General features: G+C 41.0%; 1 protein-coding gene across 4 annotated transcripts in view; it reads right to left on the minus strand.

Annotated features, from left to right (window-relative positions):
• The window catches only part of INO80 (INO80 complex ATPase subunit), a 144,205-nt gene that overhangs the window by 37,144 nt on the left and 84,626 nt on the right, over positions 1 to 22,435 (minus strand). For all 4 annotated transcript variants that reach the window (XR_015252593.1, XR_015252592.1, XM_086710399.1 and 1 more), the window contains exons 25-27: positions 17,664 to 17,804; positions 11,195 to 11,420; positions 6,972 to 7,099 (exon numbers count right to left, since the gene is read on the minus strand). Coding sequence is in view for 2 of the 4 variants with exons in the window: in XM_086710399.1 (XP_086566525.1) it covers positions 6,972 to 7,099; positions 11,195 to 11,420; positions 17,664 to 17,804 (495 nt within the window). In the remaining 2 variants the exon portion in view is untranslated. The remainder of the gene's footprint in view (positions 1 to 6,971; positions 7,100 to 11,194; positions 11,421 to 17,663; positions 17,805 to 22,435) is intronic.

A 22,435-nucleotide genomic window follows, 5' to 3' on the forward strand; every position in this document is an offset into this window, starting at 1 on the left:
CATGATCTTGTGGTTTGGGAGTTTGAGTCCCACATTAGGCTCTGTGCTGACAGCTCAGAGCCTGGAGCCTGCTTTGGATTCTGTGTCTCCCTCTCTCTGCCCTTCCCCTGCTCACACTCTCTGTCTCTCTCTCTCAAAAATAAACATTAAAAAATTTTTTTAAATATGTTATTTGTAATTACATTTAAGTTTGAGAAACACTGTTGTGGATCATATCCTATACTATCTTAAAAACCCTGGAACTCTTTTTTCCAAGCAAAATCTTGTATGAAAACCTCCTAATATAAAATAGATAAAATGCATTATTATTCTGGTTGATGAAGAAGGGGGAGTCTAGGGCCCCACCTGCTTCATCTCTACCTAGGAATTCTGTCCTCTACCCGACCCCACCAATTTGAAAACCACTCTTAGAATACACATCGAGAAGACCGGTCAGTTCTGGATCATATCTATAAAGCCACATTTAAAACAGTGGCTACAGGGGCACCTGGGTGGCTCAGTCGGTTGAGCGTCCAACTTCGGCTCAGGTCATGATCTCATGGTCCATGAGTTTGAGCCCCGCGTCGGGCTCTGTGCTGACAGCTTAGAGCCTGGAGCCTGTTTCAGATTCGGATCTCTCTTTCTCTCTGCCCCTCCCCCCCTCATGCTCTGTCTCTCTCTGTCAAAAATAAACATTAAAAAAAATTTTTTTAAATAAGAAAATAAAACAGTAGCTGCGGAGGTATCAGCATAACTCAAAATAGCTTCAGCAAGTACCTCTCCTTTAAAGTATACTAAATAAAAGCAAACTTTCACACACCCAAAGATGTATCACAAAGGGACTAGGTTCATCCTGAAGCAATAGTGGTAATGATGATGGCTAGCACTTAACGAACGTTTACTAAGTGACAATCACTATGCTATACATTTTACCTGGTTTTGCGTATCTAATCCTCACTACAGTAGCCTTTAAGGTAGGTGTTATTATCGTCCCTCCCATTTTACAGATGTTAAGTCTCTAAAGTTACTCAGGCAGTGGGTAATGGAACTCAAGTTAATTGGTGCCAGAGCCTCTGGCTTAACCCCTGTACTGCTTCTCACATGGAACAGTAGGGGGGAAAAAGGTAGTGGTGGTGTGTGAGGGAGAAGCCATGTAAGGTTCTTTTTTTTTTTTTTAAGTTTTTATTTTTTTTGAGGGAGAGCCTCTCAGCAGAGAGCCTGATGCAGGGCTTAATCCCAGGAAACGTGTGATCATGACCTGAGCTGAAACAAAAAGTCGGATGCTTAACCGAGCCACCCAGGTGCCTCTATATGGTTCTCAAACATGTTGTCCATAACCTCCATCCATTATCATCATAAAGAAAGGATAACTGGGCATTTGAAAAACTAAAGGCAAATGTTTATATATCCCTAACATGAATCTTCCATTCTGAGTCTTTTCTATTTCAAAGTTGCCTCTGCTGTTCATTTAAACCCAATTTCACTTTCCCAAAACAATTTGGGGGAAAGACTTGGTATGATTCACAAACCTGCAGACCTGGCCTAACTTTATTTTTCTGAACACGCCCCTTTCCATCTTTGGGGCCTAGCACCAGCAAAAAGTAAGGCTCATCTCAATGTCTATTACAACCTCTCTACTGTCCAAGCAAATTGCCAAATGAGTGAAATATGGCAGCCATCCTTCCCTTAGCTAATACAAAGAGTCTTTTGGAGCAAGACTAATCACAAGGGACACATAGGCCCACCATAATCTGCTTTCATAATACTTGTGTTAGTCCTTTTTCTCCTACACCATATGATCCAATCACACTGAGCTAGTCCCTACAAATGTCTTGTGACTTCCCATCTCTGTGCCTTTGTACACCTGGCTTCCTTAGTCTGGAATGTCCTTCTCCCTGATGGTTGAAATTCTATTTAAGTTCAGTTCGGATGTCACTATCTATGTGAACCCTTCTTCAAGTGACCCAGTTAGAAATAAATGTATCCCTTTTGCTATCTTCAGCTCTGCTTATGCTTCATTTTGGCCACTGGTATCAGGGTACACTTGATAGTTGTGTGTGTGTGTTGTATGTGGTATATATCCTCCACTAGATACACTCCTAGAAATCAAAGATCACATTTAACTTACATTCACATCTGCCTAGCATGATGCCTTGCTCATAGTCAGCACGGAAAAGAAATGAATGAATGAAGCAGAATAAACATAGTGTGGTTGTAAGCTGACACATTTCCTTCCATCATTCCTAAAACGTAATCAGAATGCTTGATCCCAATTTGCTTTTCATTCCATGGAGCAGCTTTAGAATACCCAGCTTCCCAGTATGTTTAGAATCACAGCTCCCAAAGGTAATTTGGGACTTCTAAGAGAAGCCAGCTCATAAATGACAGAACATCTATCAAGGATGAATCCTCCTCTAGGAGGTACTTGCTGACTGGGCAAGTTACACAACCTAGTATCTCAAATGTCATCATTAGCTATAGATTATCTGGATTTAATACTGTATTGCACTATTTTAATGTATTGGTGCAGTTCAAGATTTGTCTGGGTTACAGTACTTAACAATCACACCACATACAGCACCAGCTGGCTGACCCGTTCCAAATACTTTTGTATTGCATAGAAAATACTGAAGCTTATTTCCTTAAAGTACAGACTCAGTTGCTTGATGTAACAGGAATGAACCTCAAAATGAGACAACCCAAAGATGATGTAAGTCATCTGTAGTGAGTTAAAAGCTTTTGGCAACTATCAGAATATGGTGGTGGGGGTCGGGGAGTTTCCAAACTAGGGTAAAAATGGTGGTGGCAGGAAAAGTTTTGTTTGACATACAGGTGGAGGCCATCATCCTAAGTGCAAAGGGGCCATGTCTGTTTCCCCCCAGTACCCTCACCAGCAAAGACCTTACAGGTGATTCAGTAAATATAAAATAAATCCATAGCACAATATTTAGTGATCTAAAATATTCTCCCCTATCCAAAGCTTTGACTTTTGCCTGTGGCACACTAAAAACTTCTGGCCCCGGAAATTTAGCAGCCTGCTTTTTTATCCCCTATCCAGAAATGGTATTTGGATACCATGGGAAAGAATAAAACATTTGTGAATATAGAATTCTCCTTGGAATAAGATCTGATATATTCACAAGAAACTTAAAGTCAGATTTTTGAGCAAGAGAAAGAGTCTATCAGTCACTTCAAAAAATACTGAGCAAATACTAAGTGCCCAGAACTAGTATTTCTCACAAAATACAAATCTGGTCATACAGAAGTATGTGGATTTTTACTGTCTTTTGGTTCTTTTGAGTCCTAGAAACAGTAAAAAAGATAGCCAAGGCTAAGGCACAGAACAAAAAGCCCAAAGAGGCTGTTGGATGAAAGAGATGCTGATGTGCTCTACAGTTACAAAACAGAGCTTCAATGCCCCCAATGTGAGTTTCCATGTCTTGCTCTACTGAAAGCTTTTCTTTCCCTCTTATATACAAGGTGTAACATGCTATGGTAAAAAGAAAATGCTGGGGGGGAGGGGGGGTTAATCTAAAACTAACCAAACAAAACCTACAACACATTGAGAATGAAGAAGGAAGGCAAAGGTCAAGGTACTTTTTTTTTTTTTTTTTTTAAAGAAAAGGTCAAGTGTACTCAAGGGGAAAAAGCATTTATGAAGATCGGAAGGGACTTTCTATAATATGATCCTCAGCGTTCATGTGCCAGGTCACGTTTTTTAAAACTTTTTTTTTTTAATGTTTATTTATTTTTGAGACAGAGAGAGACAGAGCATGAACGGGGGAGGGTCAGAGAGAGGGAGACACAGAATCTGAAGCAGGCTCCAGGCTCTGAGCTGTCAGCACAGAGCCTGACGCGGGGCTCGAACTCACGGACCGTGAGATCATGACCTGAGCCGAAGTCAGACGCTTAACCGACTGAGCCACCCAGGCGCCCCTGCCAGGTCACATTTTAAAGCTGATACATGGCTATGGGGCACCTGGATGACTCGGTTAAGTTTAAGCAACCGACTTCAGCTCAGGTAATGATCTCATGGTTCATGCATTCGAGCCTGCATTGGGCTCTGCAGTGACGGTGCGGAGCCCACTTGAGATTCTCTCTCTTTATCCCTCCTCCACTTGCATTCTCTCAAAATAAATAAATAAACTTAAAAAAAAAAGCTGATACATGGTTCTAACTAATGTTTACAGTGAGAGCCTTTTTTTTTTAAACGTTTATTTATTTTTGAGAGACAGACAGAACATGAGTGGAGAAGAGAGGGAGACACAGAATCTGAAGCTGGTTCTAGGCTCTGAGCTATCAGCACAGAGCCCGACATGGGGCTGGAACCCACAATCCATGAGACCATGACCTGAGCTGAAGCTGGATATTTACCCAGCTGAACCACACAGGCGCCCCTACAGTGGAAACTTCTATTATGACAATGACTTAAAAATCCATGATACTCTTTGAAAAGGTAAAGAAATATAGACCTAATCCTGCATTGTCCCAAGATCCACAATAGAATCATATATATTTTTCACAATAGGATTATATTTCAATAAATGGTTAGACATATATAAAACATCATGGACATTTTAGTTCTATGCCCACAAAATAGATTTAGAAGATTAACCTCCTGAAATACAGAATGTGGTTCACTGGAGTAAAATAATATAAAAACAAATAAACAGAAAAAAGGATAATATAGTATTAAGGAAGTCAGATAAGAGTTTCATTTTAGTTTTTCAGTAAAACATGTAAACAGTCGCAACATTTTCTGGCTTCATCATCCTAGAGGCATGTTACCCATACAGCTAAGGAATGTTAGCAGTTATGAAGTTCAGGCTTTGAACTTGGTTTTCCCTAATTCAGAATTCCCCAAACAGAGATGCAACTACATTTAGAAGAGGTTCTCAAGCTGCCATGTTTGCAAAACCTACCCACATCCCCCCAACCACTCCCAAAGCCCTGCTGCATTACAGAGAGATAGGAAGTGACTCTATTGGGTAGGGTTTATAGCACTCATCCTTAACAAAACTCACTATCATACTCTGAATCACTTATTTTAGTAATATTTATGAATACCTATAAGTGTATAATATACAGAATGAGGAACTACAATACAGGACTGTACCACATTTAAATCATCTTCATCTACTAGAGCTAGCTTATTTTTTGGTAGCTTACCCCACTTACCCTTGGCACTTTCCTAAAAGCAACTTTTAGGACTCTATAACATACTGGCATAACCTTGGGGAAAAAAGATCATCATTTTCCCTAAAAAATCTTTAGCATATTACTTTTTCTATAATTCACAGCAGTACAGTATCACCACACCTCATCTATGTTTCCCTGACTCTTCAGGAGAAGGCAAGTGCACTTTATCTAAAAGAGCCCCAAAAGTAAAGTTACTCATCTTATTTTGGCTATTGGCATCATTTTGAACAGAACATTAAAGATACAGGTAGTCCTTTTATTTTGGATTACTGCTGTTAGGACCCTTAACATAAGTTAAGATCTGCATCAAAAAAGTGCTTAATTACTTCTGTTATACTGACTTACACCCACCAACATTTTTCCATCATATAGAAATAGGTGACCTATTCCATAGGACAAACCAGAAAGTTCAACCGGTTGACAGCAATGAAGGGGCTGAACACTGTATTAAATGCCAGACTTAGTGATTCAAGTTACCTCGAATATCATTTGTTAGGTCTCTTGTTAAAAGATGTTGCCAGATTATTAAAAAGACCACAAAAATACTACGACAAAATTCAGCAAGCCAGGTCTGGCTTCCAAAGAACCTAAAACTTCTTCCCTATGCTACCTTTCATTCCATCTGTGCTGATATGTTCCCTAGTCCCTTATTCCTAGATAGGGATTATCATGGTCCAATACTCCCTGGGGTAGCAGGGTTAGAATATGCAGCCTTAGCAATGTAAAGTCCATGGAAAAACATGAGAAAATTTATACACTACTTACATCCAGGTGCTTTAGCCTCCTGGCCAGTGGCTATCCAACTTTCTGGCTCTAAACACTAATCCTGGTAGTTTGTGATTATTTGTCCTCACTTTCACTCTCCTGTTTGATCTCCATGACTTCCTCTCTCTTAAGTAATTAGTCTCCACTGAGACAAAAAGCAGAGAGAATGTCAACCTGGAAGCCTAAAGAAACAGAAGCCGCCATATACTGTAAGACAAGCTGTATCTTTCACCATAACCCTACAGTTGTCAACTTTGGTTGCATATCAGAATCACCTCATAAGCTTTGAAATATCCTGATGCCTAGGCCTCATTCCAAACTTATTAAATAAGAATCTCTGAGGATGGGACAAGGCATCACTATTTGTTAAAGCTCCTCCAAGAGAATGAAGTATGTATCCAAGTTGAGACCACTACATTAACTCAGATTGAATTGCTGTTCTCTGGCTTTTTACTTAGAAAACTAATCCCAAATCTTGTTTTCCATATAGAATTTCAGAGGACTTTTTTTTTTTTTTAATGTTTATTCATTTTTCAGAAAGAAAGAGAGAGACAGAGCACGCACACCATCAAGGAAGGAGCAGAAAGAGAGAGGGAGACACGGAATCTAAAGCAGGCTCCAGGCTCCAAGCTGTCAGCACAGAGCCCAATGCGGGGCTCAAACTCGGAAAAGGCAAGATCATGACCTGAGCTGAAGTCAGAGGCTTAACTGACTGAGCCACCCAGGCTCCCCATCAGAGGACTTTTTAAGTAATTCCTAGGCTCTGATCTACTTTAACATTAGGAAATTTGTTCCCCAATAAAGGAAGGAGTAGGGGGTGTTCTATTTCACTTGTGTAGGGAAGGAGGTAAAAGTCCTTTGTATATTCTCACATCTGCCAGGAGCTGCTTCTTCTCCCTTTATAGACACTAAAATCACAAAGACAAATTCTAGGTTCCTATTAGGCAGGACTGACATGAGTCATAGATATGTGATTCCTCCAAGTGAAATGTCAAGGTGTCCTAGGTCCCCAAGGTTCCTTCTCCTACCTCCAGCAGGTCTATCATCCTGGTCATCTGGGAGTAGATAAGGACCCTATGTCCTTGAGACTTGAGCCGAGTCAGGAGGACATCAAGGGCATACAGCTTTCCACTGTCAGTGATGAGGCTCTCCTTGCCTGGGGAGAAGAAAAGGGAGGGAGGAGGGGGGAAACTGTATTTAATTGAGGCAGCAAAATCACTCACTGCAAAGCTGTATGCAGCCAAAATTACAACCAGGATGCTTATCACCATGAGAGCAGAAAAGTACTCTAGAGAAGAATCCAAAGCACTGTTACATCATGATCCAGTAGTGCTCTGGGAAGCAGTATCCTGAAAGAGGGAGGTGTAGGTTCCCTTGCAATTGACAGACATCTGCTCCTAAGGCATTCAAAAGCTTCCCTGCTCCATGTCCTTATTCAGGGGATAGAGGGTACACATGGACATCCAAGAGGCCCACGTCATACATGCTGTAAGTGACCTGTTTCTCCTTGTTCATCCTATCTCTAGATGTCTGTTTCTGCTAGTTCTACAGCTATATGGTTTACACCCCCTAAAAGCATGAGAATGTACAGAAACAAGGGCTACTCTTGCCTATCCCCAGAGACACTTAAATATTGAGAAATGCAAATAAACATATCCACTTCTGTCCCTTTGTTTAAATCCAAACTCCTTCTCCTCGATGATTTCAAATAGGTTGGTTGGTAAATGTCATTATCCTAAACTGTAATTTAATAAAGACTGGGTTTCTGTGAAATAGAAACTGCTTTTATTCACTAACTTGCGCTTTCTCTCTCCTCTTCCCATTAAAAAAAAAAAAAAAAAAAAAAAAAAAAAAGAGTATTTTAGCCAGAGATCTTTACAGAACACTTAACTCCCAAATATTCATCTTATCCATTCAGTATCATTCAACTCCCATCACATTTCAGGAAGTAGAATTTCCTGTTTGCAGACTGGTCCATAAACATGCCCGAACAATCACTGCTAGTAAGAGGGGAAGAAATGAGGCTTAAGAGGCTGGGAGAGTTAAGAGTACATGTGGAAGTGGCTCTGGGATGCAACAAGAGAGAGACCAAGGATAGACATATTACATAGACAACTAAGCAACAGAAGTAAAAAAGGAAACTATTAAAAAAACATGCTGTCTACCCCTAGTTTCTGGGTTTGAATCCATGGTTTTTTCCTCTCAGAACTGCAGAGGCTGACTGTTGAGAGCAATCCAAGAGTTCTGAATGGAGATTTCTCTGTTCTCGCCACTATTTGCCAAGTGCACAATTATTGTATAAACCGAACAAGAGCGGATGTGCTGACAGCACCATAACAAATCATCAGCCACTCTGTTTTTGCTACAAAGCCACAGGCCCTGGATGTTTACTCCTCAGCACTGCAGCTTGCCTTTTCCCACCTTCGGAATGCTGCCAGGCCACATCTCTCCCTCCACCGCCCCCGCCCCCCTTCCCCCCAAGCTATGGCACACACCTTTGTTCAGCCTCTTTGTTTGGTCCTGTTTAGATTATTGAAATGCTCTTCTTTTTGTTGGTCTCCTTACCAACACAATCAAATGACTGCAGCTGGGACAGAGCCGAATGCTAAGCCCTCTCCCTGGCACCAGACAAGGAGGCCTGTACAAATTCCAAATCTGACCAAGCGGCAACGCTTTCCTAACAACCTCAAGGTTTTCTTGTCACGATTACCTTACCTTTCTCATTTAATTGGATTTCGTGGGATCCCTCAATTTTGATAGCTCCTAAACATTCCCCACAGAGCTACCAATCAGCTTTCAACAATAGTTTCTTTCTTTTTTTTTTTCTTTTTTCATTAAAAGCACAGGAAGGTGAAAAAACAAAGTCCATATATTTTTCAGTCATTGAGTAGAGTGGGCAAGCTAAGCTCATCAGATTTCTGCAGCCTGCTTATCTTCTCTCTCCATTCACATCCACTCCCTCAACCAAAATATTTAAGCATATATAAATCTCTTGTGACTGCATACTGAGAAGCTTCATCTCAAAATCATGATTCAATGGTTCTCACACATTCCTGCTTCCTACATCTACTTTACTTTGCTAACTAGAGCAAACTGATGCTAAGATTAGGAAGGCTCAGAGATGAAGATGTATACAGACTCTGAAGGACAGAACTCTGATGCACCCAAAAGAATTAAGAGTGGCACCTGTTGTTAGCTATTACTGTGTACGTGGGGACTGAAAATAGATGGGCTGGATTTCTTTGGACCACTCTGAAAGAAAAGGCCTAAGAAGAAAGACACTGCAGCAATAGTCTTAAAATACTTAAGCAATGAACAATATTTCTCCTTCTCTGTTAAGCATCCTAGACAGAGAAGTCAGCCCCCAGTACTTGTCCTTAGAAGATAAGCAGAAAAAATGGGTTTCTTTCCGTGCAAACATTGGTACCTTCTGGGCCTGGCATCCATTACCCAATTTTTTAGAAGCTACCAAAGCTGCACTAGACAACAGCACCACCTGTTACTAAGTAGGGCACAGAGCCAAGAAGAGCACGATTCCCTAGAAATTAGGCTGACTGTGCCAAGGCAAACCTCTCTTAAAACAGGATCTCAAAACATGTTGAACAGACCTATCCTACCTTCCTGCAGTATTTTCTACAATCTTGCAGTACAGTCTTATAGTATTCACTTAGACACAAGTTCTTACTGACCACAGCTGTGTAAGAGCCTACTTAGAAAATGAATATATCCCATGGCAGTAAAATTAGGGTAACAGATGAAATAATATCTCCTTTTTCCAAGAGAGAATTTTTAAAGGACTGTGCATCTTTCTCCAGGTGAAAAAGGGAGATGCATTCAAGGTGTGAAAGAAATCCAGGAGATTTTGGTCTCTCGGGGACTATAATGGAACCAACCCTTCCTAAGGAAACAGAAAATGTAAAAGTATAGAGAAAAAAGAGATAAAATACAGGTTTCAGTGACCCTGCACCCCCACCCCTCACTGCCCTGCCCCAGCCAGTCTACAGAGCACAATGGGGTCAGTGAGGAGCTGGTTGGTTCTCACAGTAAACAGCCAGTGAGGCTGGCGCTTTTTATCGATGCGAAAAGAACTCAGACACTTCCTGCAATTTAAACAAGGTCCATTTTTCTTTCAAAGAACAGGAAAAGCCACAAGAGATTCCCACAGCGCCAGCAATAAGCCTTCTACTCCTGTACTGGGAACTTAGGAGCCACAGTGAAGGAAGGAGAAAGAAGAAACAAGGTGTTGTCTTGCTTCTTTCAACACCTGTGCTCATCTTCTGCCTGGGATTCTATGGTTTCCAGACCCGGTAGATTTTATTCCGCTATTCCCACTACAAACCAGGCCTGTTTTACAATGGGGCTTTCCCTTTGTTTTCCTACAGTACACCTTCACCCAATGCTTTCAGGTGTTCTAAGACTGCTACGAGGACACATACAATGCTGCTCTCATAAACTCAAAATGGCATCTTCTAGTTCAAAGCACCCCCACAGCTCCTACCAGGCTGACCCTAAGTCCTTTGACACTTGGAAGATTCTTTTTGAATGCTTAGCTCTAGTTCACTTCCATCATATCCAGTAAGAAGAATACATTCAAAATATCAGAGAATCTGGACAACCAAAACTAACACGGTAGTTCTCAACTACCATTCCAGTTTGCCAGCAGGTGTAAGCAAAGAACATAAGCCTATGAACTCTGTGTTCAGTTTCCTTAACAGTAGTCTCACTAAAGCAAAGATGAAAACCTAGTTTCCTTTCAACCCTCGACCTTGACTCTAGGAGGTCTGGGAATCCGCTAGCATTTTGGCACAGAACACACTGTTTTTCTTCTGGTTATCATTCAGATCTCTAGTGCTCCGTGCAGGACACTGTTTATGCTACTTCAACGAGGCTTTCTGTGAGTGACGACATTCTCATTCACTCTACTGGCAATAGCACAAGACAACTGTACTCACTCAACCTGGAACCTTTCCTACCAAGTTTATTTCTATCCCCCTCCCCCTTTTAAAGGGTGGCATTCCTATCTCAGTTGCAAGCTTGTCAAAGGAGAGTACATAAGCACAAATCGAAAAAACATTTCTCTCTTCAGTCATAAATTACTTAAGTATTTTTATCTATAAAGTTACTAAAGGCAAAACAGGAAACAAGCCCAAAACTTTGAATTTCAAATATCTGAAACTACCACATGGAGTAAGTCTCTGGTTCACCCACTTGCCAGAACTGGGAATACATTCCAAGAGAACAGAGAACTTACCTGGAATCCTGATGAAAGACCAGCCATTCTGAGGCCTGATGCTCCACAGTCCTCCAGCTGGCTCTGGGAAGAACTGGGATCGTCGATTTAGCCAATCTGTTGCCAGTTCAGGGGCCCCATTTAACAAACACTGCTTGGCTGCCAGACTCCCTCCTTCCTTCAGCACTCGCCGCTCATATTCTGCACTTCGGTCATTGCAGTAAGAATCCAATGGCACTGCGGTAACCTACAGTGAAAGATCCACATGAGATAGCTTTCACATTTCCTACACTTCAACTCTGAAATCAGGCAGATGTGGATAATTTTTAGGCTAGTGGTTTGAACTTCTTTGTTCTGACAAATAAGCTGCCGTTAATAATGACCTAGTGAGCTGGTCCACGTAAAAGGTCAACCTCTTCAACATGAACCTGCAGCAAACTAAAGATCCAAAGAGTGCTGGAGTTTGCAGAAAAACTGGGATACCAAGTCAGGAATAATTCTATCACAGGTGTATATATAGATCTGATTACTCTGCCACCTCCCCTCATTGCTGGATAGTGTTTTCAGTGAAGTTCTATTAGCCATCCACAAAATGGTGAGATCAGAAAGGGAGCTGGAGCTCCGCAGTCATTACTAAAGAACTAAAGAGTTATGGGCCCAGTGCATATGAAGTTATCTTTAATGCTTTTGTGGCAAAGCTCCTGTATTTACCAATACTTCTTTCTCTCTTCCCTGACAGGTTGTTAATTGACAAACCTAATGGAAAATAAAAGAACCTTTCTTTTAGGCCATAAGCTGGGACACGGTAGAGGCAGGTGGAGAAAGCAACTGCCAAAGAGTAGTGGATTCATTTCTTGGCTAGGACAGAGGCTAGGCACAAAATCTTATCACACCACAAGGTGCAACCACACTGAAATGCTGCCCCCCAATGGAATAGAAGGCTCCTGTTAATTTAGAAACAAGCTTTTTAAAATTTTTTTTTTTTTCAACGTTTATTTATTTTTGGGACAGAGAGAGACAGAGCATGAACGGGGGAGGGGCAGAGAGAGAGGGAGACACAGAATCGGAAACAGGCTCCAGGCTCTGAGCCATCAGCCCAGAGCCCGACGCGGGGCTCGAACTCCCGGACCGCGAGATCGTGACCTGGCTGAAGTTGGACGCTTAACCGACTGCGCCACCCAGGCGCCCCAGAAACAAGCTTTTTAATAATCCTTTAGCGATCTGGGTCTATTCCCACTGCTAATAAGCATCTGTGTATTCAGATAGCTGTGAAATCATCTGATAGGAGCCCAAGTTACCGTCTGTTAAAATTTGGAGGCTCTGATTATCTGCAAGTTCAGGTTGAAAATAATGCTAAAGCCCCATTATATGCAGTAAATTGCTCAGAAAAACCCTGGAACTAGACCAAAAGATGAGGGAAAACTGGGTATAAGAAGCAAGGGCAGAGGTATAGGAGAGACCAGAACATAAAACGCTGGTTGTACCTAGGTAGCTACTTTCATTGTTGCTATTATGTCCAAGAAGTTAGACATTTAGGAAAATATATCTTACTATTAACTTTTCTATTTTCACGCCCATCAATCTTTAGGGCAATGGAATGGTTGTCAAGTTTTTGTATGCCTAAGAACCTTCTTGGGAGTTTATCTAAAGCACAGATATTAATCCAGAAGACCTAAGGAAAAAGCCAAAAGCTCTAGGTTTCTAACGAGCACTACAGAACCTCAGGCTAAGCCTTAAGAACTACTGCCAGGGTGCCTGGGTGGCTCAGTCAGTTAAGTGTCCAACTTCGGCTCAGGTCATAATCTCATGGTTCATGGGTTTGAGCCTCATGTCGGGCTCTGTGTTGACAGCTTAGAGCCTAGAGCCTGCTTCAGGTTCTGTGACTCCCTCTCTCTCTGCCCCTCCCCTGCTCATACTCTAGGTCTCTAAAAAAATAAACATCAAAAAAACACAAAAAAGATATACTGCCTTGGTTTACATTAACAGTCAGCTAGCTGACTATGAGGCTGCAGGTGCCTCTGCTGAAGACTACAGAATACCATAAACAAGAGAAAGCGCATCATTTACTAATAGCCACAAGAGTGCTCTACTCTGGCTTACAGATGAAGCTGAACTGAGTTTGCTAGCAAGCAGTGCCATCTACAGTCCACATATCAAACTACAGGGAAGGTCAGAGCAAGCAGGGCCCCTACTGCTCCAAAACCCAGATAAGTTCACACATAAATCACTTTCACACACAGTACTAGGAGCAGGTTTTGGTAATCTCATATTACCTTTGCCCACTCAAAAACGGGTATTTTTGCGTTCAAGTTATTCCTTTTTCCCACCTAAAGCTGAGCACATGTAAATACAGACAGAGTAAAACGCAGGTGAATAAAAATTGGATCTCTCCCATGATGGTCTGTCCTGGCTGCAGCTCAGCAGATCCTGGACCAGAGCAGGTATGTACCATCTAGGATATGAGTCTCAGAACCTCACAATCAGTAGTAGCTGTACTTTCATAACAATGGTACAAGCAGCAGTGGATGAGCTACAGAAGTATGACCAATTCTCTATACTATACACACTCTTGGATGAGTAGAGCATATTTAGTCTTTTCTAATGAGAGACTCATACAGTCCAATTTTATGCTCAAATATAACTGTTTTTGGTTTTATCATTATTGTTTATTTTATAGAAAAGCAGGACTTATACTGGAACTATATATAAGACGTCAGGCCCAAATGCTCCAGATGAAAACTCAAAAGCCAGAAACTCAGCATGAAGGAATAGGGGGAGAACAGGACACAGGAAGAATGTTTTTCCTGTCTAGAACTCACTCCTTGGCACTCTTATGGTTTATTATTTTTTAAAATGTTTATTTTTGAGAGAAAGAGAGAATATGAATAAGCAGGTGAGAGTCAGAGACAGAGGGAGACAGAGTCCTAAGCAGGCTCTGCACTGTGGGTGCAAAGCCCAATGTGGGGCTCGAACCTATGGACCGTGAGATCATCACCTGAGTCGAAGTCAAACGCTTAACTGCCTGAGCTACTCAGGTGACCCAGCACTCTTATAGTTTAAAACCAAAACAACTTTTTCCAGTTATAAACTTTCACCTATTTTCCAATTTCATTTTGCTGACATCCTTCCAAGTCCAGGATTGAAAACTAGGAGGTTTGCGGGGCCCAGTTCTTAGTGAAATATTTTTTAATGTTTTAATAAGCTTCTTTGGCAGGAGCCCTGGATCAAGATATATGCAGAATCACAGAATGTCATGTTGTAAGTACGTAAGCCGTGAACTCATGAGGCACAAAAAGAGGCAAACAAGTCCACTTCTAATTAAATTGTGCTTCCCTAGTCAGCTCTATCCTAGACAGCCTCCACCCATTCTGCTAACCCCAGTGGCCTTCCTGACTGTTGAGAAACAGGGGGAGATGAAGCATGACATACCATTCTTAACTCCCCACAAATGGAAATGCATACTCCCTTTAGTCTCACATGAGCTAACCTCTGTTTCTTGCTTCATTAACTTCCTAAACTATAGGATCTTCAAGGGCTGTCTCCTCAAGCATTTAGCGCGTCCTTCCTGATGACATGTATATTCCTGCTCTAGCTCTAAGAAGCGTGACCACTCCAAGCGCTTCAGTTTTTTTTTTTGGTAAGATGGATTTCCAGGGTCTTAGTTTATTAACGTTGCAGAATTATTTCCTTAGCTAATGAGAAAAGAAATCCTATAATTCCTTCCTTAATGGCACAGTTCTTCCTGAACCGACCCTAAAGTTTCCACAGCACATGCCAAGGACATTAATTTGTTTAAGCTCAAGGCCAAGGTTAAGACTTCAAAGGAAATCAGTCTGTCCCTACCCCAGATGGGTTAAAAATCAATATAAGATAATTAAGGAATCACATGATTATTCACTCTAGGCCTGATCAAGGTAAAAGCTTGTGTATGACTTTATATTCAGATATATTTAAAACTCTTCTTCCTGTCCTCATAACCATGGTGTTACTTATTCTCATTTCAAGTTCAGCACATACTTTATGAAGAAACTCTACACACAATTATAGATAAAGGCGCTGAGCAAGAAAGGAGGGTGCTGGGGAGGAGCCCTTCAGCCAAATGATAAAAAAAAAAAAAAGTTTCCTTCTGTTCCCTGCCTGCCACCACACCTTTATGCTACTATGGTCTTCTCTAAGCTACTCATTATTTATTGTTCTTTAGGGAAAAAGCAGCATCTGGCATGATAGTTTAGATTTTGGGCTCCTCAGAAAACAAGTCTCTAGTAGTACAGTTTGGGTATGCGTGTTTGAGTATGTTGGGAGAGTGGAGTTGTTCTTCAGAGTAGTTAGCTATACAGCTCTAAGTGGAACAAATGAGGAATCTTCATGCCTGTAAATGCAATGATGGTCCAAGGCATTTCACTTTTTAATTGGCTCTATAAAACACTGGGGATATGAGAAGTGAAAATGTCTAGAGATCCCTCTCAGAAATCCAGACTTCCTCTTATTAGGTCTCTAAGTATATACATCAGATTGGGAGAGTGAGAAGGCAACGAACTACACAACTATGAAGTCTAAAGACTGCTTTCTATAGAAACACCAGACCTTGGATATTTTGTAGAAAAAGTGAATTTCCCTACATCAACTTAAGCTTCAAAGACCAAAAATGCTTTGAAGAACTGGATACATATAAAATCTAAATATTTTCTATTTAGATAGCCAATATAAATCAAAGTTAACGGTGGCCTAGGAATCAAGTTCATGTAGTACAGGATCAGTAGGAAGAAGTTAAGGCAGGCAGGAGTCAGTGCGACTCAGTACTACCATCTTGTTTCCACTCATCAACTTTCTTGGGACCCTCTGCCAGATTCTGACCTTTGATAACTTAATAAAGGATGCAAGCAGATGTAAATACTGACAGAAAAATATCACTAAGGAAGATTCAAAAGGCTCCACCTTCTTTAAAGAGAACTGTGAAACCAGTAGGCCTTCTAGGATGAGTGCAGAAAACAAGAGAAAACACAGAAGGGTAAGAAATGTCAGCCTCTTGGTGCACCTGGGTGGCTCAGTCAGTCGAGAGTTGGACTTCAACTCAGGCGAGGATTTCATCATTCAAGAGTCTGAGCCCCACAGCGGGGCTCGCTGCCCGTCCCGCTTTGGAGGCCCCTCTCTGCCCCTCCCCCGAACTCGTGGTCTGAGAGAAAGAAAGAAAGAAAGAGAGAAAGGAAGAAAGAAAGAGAGAGAGAGAGAGAAAGAAAGGAGGAAATAAAGAAAGAATGAATGAATGTCAGCCTCTTAAAGAGTCTTCGCGCTAACTGGAAGATGCCCCAGAGCAAAAGGAAATGAGCCAGGAAGACAGATACTTGTCCTCTGCTCTAACCAGAGTCTAGTGCATCGCTACTCTGTCCCTCTCCCTTCATATACTTCTTCTGGTGTTGTAAGAGAGCTTCTGTCTGGCTCTGATCAATAAGGACAAGAAAGGGGCGCCTGGGTGGCTCAGTCGGTTAAGCGGCTGACTTCGGCTCAGGTCATGATCTTGCGGTCCGTGAGTTTGAGCCCTGCGTTGGGCTCTGTGCTGACAGCTCAGAGCCTGGAGCCTGTTTCAGATTCTGTGTCTCACTTTCTCTGACCCTCCCCTGTTCATGCTCTGTCTCTCCCTGTCTCAAAAATAAATTTAAAAAGTTAAAAAAAAAAAAAATAAGGACAAGAAAGAGCACAAGAGGTAAGCAGAGTAAAACACTGCACTGGGCCAAGAGGAGCCTTTGCAGTGATGCTGTCAGATATCACCAGAGTGCCCAGTTTTGATAAATGGGGTGTTAAGAGGCATCTAACAGTTGCTCAATGTTGAAACCATAACAGACACTGCTCCCAATCTGCAAATAAGACTAGGACTGCTGAATGGTGAACACAGCACAACAGTTACTTTTTAGGGCGAACATACTTGTGAACCAGTCTCAGCAGGGCTGCTAAGGAAAGTGAGAGGACACCAGATGAAGAAGTTTCGTGATGCTGGAGTGTTAGGTTTCCTTTTGTTATTTGGAGACTGCACTGAAGCGATAAGGCCAGATCAAATCTCCCTCCCAATGTAGCCCCCTCCCTTGAAAAACCGTCAAAAACCTCAATGCAGGTAACAAACAGCTCCCTCTCCTTATCAAATATTCCACTGTCCTTGACCCTGCTGTTTGGTGATAACCTACGTGACAGATGGCTTGCTCCCATGACAGTTCAGAGCTCCTTCCTGACTAAATGAGAGGAACTACACAGGAGAGACTTGGTCAGGCAAAGAAGCCATTCCTATTTACCATACAATAGTTCTCTAACCAACAAAATTTAAAGGGAGGAGTGTTGCCTTGGCAAAGCCAGGACCATGTATGCTTTCTAAATACTGAGGATTAATGTTTCTCAAGGTCCAAACAGCTTAAACACTTGTGTTTAAGAAATGGATCTCTTAAAAGTTGGTTTATTTCTTCAAGTATCATCTATTTTGTTTCTTCCCTCTTGTGGCACTTACTCGTGGACTGGCCACACACAAAAAAGATGGCAGTTCAGTGAGCAGGCAGCAACGAAGTGAGGAGGTAGCTGATCTCCGCTGATGGATGACCTGGTCTGAGTAGCCACTTACTGCTTTGCAGTGGCTGCTGAAAACCAGAGACTACAAAACAAAAATGCAAATTAGTACCATAATGCAAATTATGTTTAATGTAAGCAAAACGGAAAAAAATGTCACATATTAAACATCTGACTTAAAAGACATTCTTCTAGTAAACATTATGAATCCTAATAAACAACCAGTATTTAGAACCAAATGTATAATATAGTCAGAGTCCATGCTAATTTTTAAAACATGGCTTTATTAATATACCATAAGCAAGTGGCACTTCTCATTCTACCTTTTCCTGGGAAAGATACTATTAATTATAAAATAGTTAAGAACATAACGTTCATTAGATGACACAATGCATATGTAGGGGGGAAGTCTGGTTCATTTGTTATACCATGGATGCAAACTCATGTCTTAAGTTAAACATGATGACCAGGGCGTGTGGGTGGCTCAGGCAGTTCAGTGTCCGACTTCAGGTCAGGTCATGATCTCACAGTTCGTGAGTCCCAGCGCCACATCAGGCTCTTCGTTCTCAGCACAGAGCCTACTGCGGATCCTCTGTTTCTCTCTTTCTCTCTGTCCCTCCCCAGCTCATGTTCTCTCAAAAACGGACATTAAAAAAAAAATTATTAAAAAAAAAACACACGATGACCAACGTTTCTTCCCCAAATTTTAAGGTACATCTGCTTAGCATCATGTGTGTATACTAACAATGCAGTGTACATCTGACCCTTGAACAACATGGGTTTGAACTGTGTGGGTCCACTTATACATGGATTTTTTTTTCAGCAGTAACAGAACAGTACTGTAAATGTATTTTCTCCTTCCTACAATTTTTTTAAGTTTATTTTGAGAGAGAGAGAGAGAGAGAGAGAACAAGCAAGCAAGTCGGGGAGGAGCAGAGAGAGAGAATCCCAAGCAGGCTCTGTGCTGTCAGCATGGAGAATGATATGGGGATCTATCTCCCGAACCTTGAGATCATGACCTGAGTTGACACTGAGTCGGTTGCTTAACTGACTGGGTCACCCAGGCGACCCTTCCTTATGATTTTAACATTCTTTTCTTTAGCTTACTTTATTTTAACGATACGGTATATAACATATATTACATACAAATTATGTGTTATTGGTAAGGCTTCCTGTCAACAGCAGGCTATCAGTGGTTAAGTTTTGGGGGAGTCCAAAGTTATATGCATATTTTTGACTGCAGGGGATCAGCAACTGTAACCCGTGCTGTTCAAGGGTCAATTATAGTTCCAGCAAGGTGAGCTGTTTTATTTGGTGACACCAATACAAGTGCTCAGGAAAAGGAAATAATTTTTTACTACCTTTACCAGATCATCATTTTAAAAACATAAATTCTTCATATATATTACTATATCAATACACTTTAATCAGACTAAAAGCTCATGTTAAAGTTTCAGTTTACAGCCATTCCTGTGAAAGACTTTTTAAAAGTCTGGTACATTCACATAAAAGAATGTGTCAGTGGGATTCAGTGTTCTTTATGGCAGATGCAAATCTTCAGTGCAATGTTAGACATTTTATCTTTGGATCTTCATTCTTGATGACTTCACTTTTTTTCTTTATAGTTTTCTCAGATAAGGCAGGTTGGTAACCTAAATAACCATATAGATGAAGATAATACATATACGAAGTCGTCAAATTTATACACTGTTACAAGGTCAAGAAAACAAACTGCAAGATGAACAGTAACTAGGACCCTCTACAGAAGAATAATAGTTATAATTTCAGTACTAAAAGCTTTCAAAACCAAATCTCTTCAAGGCTTCTTTCCTCAGTTACGTTTGTTCATAATTTTTGTCAAAATAAATGCGCTCTTCAGGATCAGTATGACGGAAGTCATCTCAAGTTGTCTAGCAGGATATGTGTATCATAATCTGCTTCCATGAACCAATCAGCACTTTCAGAATAATGGTCTGAACAAACTGAAAGGCTTTAACTGTTTTCAGTACAGCTGGGACATCTCCAGTGGTTTCTAACCACAATGTATGGAAGCCTTTACAATACTTTATAACAATGGGCCTACACAGTTTTGATGTATTTGATATTTTTCTCTAGATGTTCATGTTTCTGTCATTACCCAGAAAAGAATTTTAACCTTCTGATAGTTTTTCAACAGTATCTGTGTTCTCAGCTTTATGTTGGCTAGCATCTTTTAAGTTCATCCACTTTGCTACATATTTATATCCATTATCTTCTGAATGCCTAGGGTGAGGATCATTACAAAGATTATTAGGTCAAGTATCACCCTGTTCTTCCAATACGAAACACTGGATAGCTAAGAACATGCACTTACAAAAAACAAACCCAATTCCTAATGCATAGACAAAGGTACTGAATTTTGTTTTTTGCAAGCACATTTTTTATTATTGGTGGTAAGCCCTCTTGCCCCTCCTAGGGGGTGAAGAGAAGTGGTTAAGACTCTAGTAATTAGTGTTCACATCGACGAAATACAATAGTAGTTCAGGGTTGCTAGAGATGGTGTCTACTGCCACCCAGGTGGCTGAGGTAGCAGCAGTAGCTGACCTTAAGTCTTCTAAATTGTTTACTAACTTCTAAAGAGCAGTAACTAAAGGCACCTGGGTGGCTTCAGTCGGTTAAGCATCTGACTCTTGATTTTGGCACAGGTCATGATCTCACAGTTCATGAGATCGAGCCCTGCGTCGGGCTCTGCACTGACAGCATGGAGCCTGCCTGGTATTCGCTCTCCTTCTGTGTCCCACCACCGATCCCCCCACCCCCCTGCCACTGGCCCATGAGTGTGCATTCTTGCTCTCAAAATAAATAAACTTAAAAAAAAAAAATACAGAGCAGTAACTAAACAATGTGTCAGGGATCTCTCTTTCTCTATGTTTATTTTTGACAGAGAGATAGCGAGCAGGGGAGTGGCAGAGAGAGACAGAGGGAGGGAGACACAGAATCTGAAGCAGGTTCCAGGCTCTGAGCTGTCCGCAGAGAGCCTGATGTGGGGCTGGAACTCACAAACCGTGAGATCATGACCTGACCTGAAGTCAGATGCTTAACTGACTGAGCCACCCGGCACCCCATGTCAGGTATCTCTTAAAATCACCCTCGTTTGAAGTATTCTCAAATGGCAAAATTCAACAAAGCCTGTTTCTTACTTCATTCCTAGAATATAAAAGTAAAAGATGAAAGAATGAACATTTCCTTCAACTATTTTCTCTTCAACATTGTAGTTATTTATTAGGGTTACAGCATTCACTGTAGGGAGTCCTTTCAACACAATATGTTATCTGTGATATATTTCTGGAAAAAGTCTAATGATAATTCTACTCCTGGGAGTGCTCATTCCCAAATTAGAACATGTCTACTTGTCTTATATGAGCTAAGTTAAGATGGTATTCTCATTGGAATTCACTAAGGTAAGATGATTTTTAGCTTTCTGATTCTAGATTAAAAAAAAAAATTAACTAGTTCAAAATGCTCGTTCACAACCTTAGCTTCAGAGAAACCTGACGACTCCTAGTATATTTTACTCAGGTTATTTTCTCTTAACATTGGTTCCATCAATTCTCTCTTAGCACAGGTAGTCCTTAACCACATTACCCACATTCCCTTCACAGAACAACATCAGCTGCTTAAACACTGCCACCTACAAAAAAAATTTAATGCTTAACAAAGAACACGAAGGACACCTTAAACATCATTGCATAAGATGCTTGGGCGGGTAGGTGAAAGAGGGACAGAAAAGAAGGTTCATCTCTTCTTTAGTCTGTTTTGGCCAAAAACAAATAAAAAGAAACAATGTCACACTATGGGAGACATGATTTGGTTATGATGTGGTCACAGGTTTTGCTGTTGTCTCTTCCTCATGCTCTTGAGTGTCTTCATTAACCTGTAGGCACTGGCAGCTGTGTGTGTCTTGCTATCAGAACCGCAGTATGCACATAGCAGAGAAGTCAGGCTTTTGTAGAGTCTTTTGGTACCGTGAAAAAGTCTCAAGTGGAAATAAGTAGGGCAGAAAGACCCCACAGCTGTACGCTTCTTGCCACAGTGTAGCACACAAAACATAAAGATGCTTTTCCCTCAGATACAGACTTACCCATTTAACAAGGGGCCATACTTTATTCTCCACCTCTTGTTTAAAGTTAAAAGGAAGATTTATGTTAACATTAGCTCCTCATGACTCAGAACTTAATTTTCTGCTTTTGTTTTTGAAGAATACATCAAACATACAGAGGAAAAGGTCTCACTTTTTTTATTCTTTGCTTTTTAAGTTTTTATTTTAATTCCAGTTAGTTAACATACAGTGTTATATTAGATTCAGAGATACAATACAGTGATTCAACAATTCCATAAATCACTGGAAGCTCATTATGACAAGTGAACTCCTTAATCCCCATCATCCCTCCCCCAGCCTCCCTCCCTGCTGGTAACTATCAGTTTATTCTCTATAATTAAGAGTCTGTGAGAAAAGGTCTCACTTTAAATGAAAGGGTGTAGTGTTTATAGATCAACTGCTAGACTACATGGATTCTATTTTCAGATATTTTAAGTGACCAAACAAAACGGGAGAAAATAAAGTACAGAAAAAGGGTGAATATAACAGCTTCCCAGGGCTTTCCACAAGAGGCACTGGCAGCTTTCAGGATACAAGAAATAATGACAGATATAAATACTGTAGCTGCAAATTAACAT

This window comes from Puma concolor, chromosome B3 (assembly GCF_028749965.1).
Source record: "Puma concolor isolate L17-30 chromosome B3, mPumCon1.1.hap2, whole genome shotgun sequence".
NCBI lineage: Eukaryota > Metazoa > Chordata > Mammalia > Carnivora > Felidae > Puma > Puma concolor.